This window comes from Hipposideros armiger, unplaced genomic scaffold (assembly GCF_001890085.2).
Source record: "Hipposideros armiger isolate ML-2016 unplaced genomic scaffold, ASM189008v1 scaffold_151, whole genome shotgun sequence".
Lineage (NCBI taxonomy): Eukaryota > Metazoa > Chordata > Mammalia > Chiroptera > Hipposideridae > Hipposideros > Hipposideros armiger.
This window is the reverse complement of record NW_017731501.1, coordinates 2,652,944-2,656,585: the sequence shown is the minus strand read 5'-3', so window position 1 is coordinate 2,656,585 and position 3,642 is coordinate 2,652,944. Positions and strand designations below refer to the sequence as shown.

General features: G+C 41.5%; 1 protein-coding gene across 3 annotated transcripts in view; it reads left to right on the top strand.

The window, feature by feature from the left end:
• Positions 1 to 3,642, top strand: part of DLC1 (DLC1 Rho GTPase activating protein) — a 389,786-nt gene that overhangs the window by 221,074 nt on the left and 165,070 nt on the right. Inside the window, exon 1 of one of the 3 annotated variants that reach the window (XM_019651002.1) lies at positions 605 to 1,067. The exons of the other annotated variants lie outside the window; for them this stretch is intronic. Coding sequence (XP_019506547.1) covers positions 929 to 1,067 — 139 coding nt within the window. The 5' untranslated portion in view covers positions 605 to 928. Of the gene's footprint in view, positions 1 to 604; positions 1,068 to 3,642 lie in introns of those variants that run through there. 3 annotated transcript variants of the gene reach the window in all.

The following is a 3,642-nucleotide window of genomic DNA, read 5'->3' as shown; positions in this document are numbered from 1 at the left end:
GAGTCAAGGGAATTGTAATAGATATGTATGATATTGGGGGGAAGTGGGGTGGCAGATTGGCGGAGGGGGGTTGTCACTTCGAGGGGTAAAAAGTATTCGTATTGCACTGTGTTGTACAGCTGAAACTAATTCTAAAAAATGTGTATTTCATAATAAAAAATAATTTAAAAAATAAAAATAAAAAATAACTATATTTTCCAAAGCAAGAAAAACAAAACAAAACAAAAAAAAAACCTCAGGTATCCATTTCCTAGAGAGAACCCAGACGCGTCTTAGGATGCTCATGACAGCCTTATCTTCCTTTCCCACAACCACAACTAATGGTTGAACTTTCTGTTTCATAAACAGGCTAATCCAAAACCATGAGTTAATACAGCACAAATGAGTTAATCAAATGCAAATGTGAATGAGAATTAACCTTGAAAGTTGAGGCGCATCGGACCTGCCACCGCTCCTCTCCCTCCCTCACTTTTTTTTGCCTCCTGCCCTGCCTTTCCTTCAAAAATGCAAAGTTACCTCGATTGCCAGGGAAGGAGAGACATGTTATTTCATAGACAACAGCCAAGCAAGGACCAAGGCAAGTTATTGGATTACACAGGAAGCTAGAATCATCTAGATAGCCACGAAGGCAGCTCGAGAGCTGCGCAAGTGTGTCGTTGGCTCATTTGTAAGCCTTTCCAGATGTGGCGCGAGCTTGAGCTTGGCAGCTGTCCAGGAGGCCGCCTGCAGTCGGCGCACTCCCGGCCGCAGTGTGAGCCGCAATGCCGGGCTCCTGAAGGCGCAGGGCTCGCTGGCGGCTGGTCCCCGGGCCGACGCGCACGCAGCCTGGCCGCCTGGCACAGCCACAACCCGCAGCCCGGGAAGGACATCTGCAGCAGGGGAGAAGAATGGTGGCGGCACCAGGGCTGCGCTGAATTCCTTTGCCGAGATGGGCGACCCTGAGGCCCACGTGATGGCGCGGCCCCTGAGAGCCCCTCTCAGGAGATCCTTTAGTGATCACATTCGAGACTCCACGGCCAGAGCCCTGGATGTTATTTGGAAAAACACCAGAGACAGAAGGCTGGCAGGTGAGAGGCGAAAGGGGGGAGGGGGGAATGAGAGGTATTAAAAGGAAAACAATTAAATACACAGACACAGTTATTAACTCGGATAATTAATGATCTCATCAGCTGTGTACAGTTCATCACTGTCATGGCAATGATTTGAATCTCCCTTCCTCTGGTATTTAATGTTTCTGGAGTGTTTGAGGTATTTTTTTGTTTGTTTGTTTTCTTGTTTTTCCTCTAATTAATTCTAATTCAGTATGATTAAGCCTAGATAAGGTTTTAGGAGAGGTGTTGTTTGCTTGCTTGCTTGCTTGCTTGCTTGCTTGCTTGCTTGCTTTAACCTTGAAAAGAAAAGCAAGGTCCTTTTTGAGTGTCAGGAAATCGGTGGTGATGAATTGCAGCAGAAGCACCAAGACCCGTTGGGCTGGTGGCGGTCAACTGTGGAGCTGGTCTGTCTGGGGTGACCTGGTATGTGTGCAGGATTGGGGCCTGTAGAGCTGTGTGTCAGTGGAGTCATCTGCACTGGCCCAGCGAAAGCCTGCTGGCATTTCCTCTGGCAGGCTGGAGCTGCACTCAGTTCCAAGAGGGTGTCAGGTATGCTAGTGGCAGGCATTTGAAATATAATAAAACATAACTACAGTGGTGCAATTCAAACATTCTAGGGCTCATGTGACAGCGACCAAATGGCAGACTGTGTTTGAAGAGGTACACTAAGGAAACAGGAACTTCTGCCTGATTCTGGGATTAAGAATATTTATAAATTGATACAGAATAGCATATCACACACATACACACACACACACACACACACACACACACACACACACACACCTCTCTGATTCCAGAAAAGGTTTTCCAGTAGTGGTTAATGGCTCTTTCTTGTTTGCTTTCTAAGTCTGTCTACTTATGTCATCTACACGGATGGGCCAAAGATTCTGTTTTCTTAACCTTCTTGGTTAATCCATTTGTTTTTCGTGCACTGAATGAAGTTCTGAATTGTTAAAAATATTACAAGTGGTCTTCAAGTGTCAATCCAGATTTCTATGCTGTGTGTTCTTGATAAAAGGTCATTTGACTTTCACATAATTGTCCTGACATGACGAAAAGGGGAAATTTAAGATTTGTGGTTGCAATAAAGCAGATTATGAAGGTAACATCCTCATTACATACCACGGTAGGCTGTAAATTTGTCCTAAATGCTCATAAAAATGTTTTTGTTGAACTAAACAATATTACCCAGGACTAGAAGTAAATAATGTCATCAAACCATAAGGTAGGGGAAATAGAACAAAATATTTTAAATTGAATCATTTTAGTGTGCCTTTATAGTGAAATGTAATACCTTAAAGAAATCCAACTTTCCAATAAGGTTTTTTTTTTTAAGGTGTATTATCTAGTGATAGCCATTTGCATTATTTAAGAAATAAGCTATGAGAATATAAAATCAGCAATTATATTTGTTTGACTCTTAAAAAATAAGGTAATTCTTTTATTATTGTCCTATTTGACAAATTCATTGTCACAAATGGAAAGATTCCACAAATAATGTCTTATTAAAGATAACACAAAAATATCGTACTGTGGTTTGGTGTTTTAATTTGAGAGTAAGAATAATTCAAACATTCCTGCTGCCCAGTCTCTCCCTCTATATTTTCATAAATGAAGAGCTTTTGACAGCTGTTGACTTCTCAGAATAAGGATATGACCCCAGGAAAGTTGCTGTCTCTGTCTCGTCATTTGTTATATATTAATGGTCTATAGGGAGTCAAAAATATAGCATTGAATGAAAAACACTTAGAGAAAAATAGTTCTGTTTTACGTGTGATAAAAATTAAACATTTCCACAGCTCTCACAGCAGATAGGATCGTTGCTGCTCCAGGTCCACTGAAGGAAGACACTCTTTATATTGCCCAGTTTTTTTAAGATGCATATGACCTCTTAGGTAATTCACACAGTAAAGAATCTAGGTGCCATACTGGAAAAGAAAGGACTTTGGCTGATTACTGGGCACTCAGCCTTGTTTTGTGCCCTCCCCTGTGCTTGGCACGTGGCTCACAGCTCAATTAGTGTTTGTCAAAAGGAGACCTATTTGATCCACATCCAAAACTTCAAGAGCACTTACTTCTATCCTTTCCCCCAAATTTCTCCTCTGCAATCAACCCTCCCACTGACCAAAGGCTAAATAATAGCAGTTAATTATCCACAAAAAGTCACTTCTCTAAACACCAGATACAACCTTTATTATCTATCACACCCCTTTGCCCTCTCTTGCTGAACGGAGAGCAATAGAAAGTCTAAACCTCCCTCTTCACTTTATGTTGTGAAATTAATCAGGTGGCAAGTAAAAAGTGCTTTGAAGCCTCTGTAGGAAAATACTTCTGTTAATAGTACCTGAAACATTATTTCTATGTTGATCATTACCTTAATGGTTTATGACTTTCATCAAGTTTCTCAAAAATTAATCTGAGATTTCAGTTTCTTCCAGGGGCTTAACCTGATGGACATGTTTGGCCATGGGACAAAGTTTTATGTTTCCTTATTAGGTATTTCCTCTGTCAGTCTCTCTCTCTCTCTCCCTCTCTCTCTCTCTCTCTC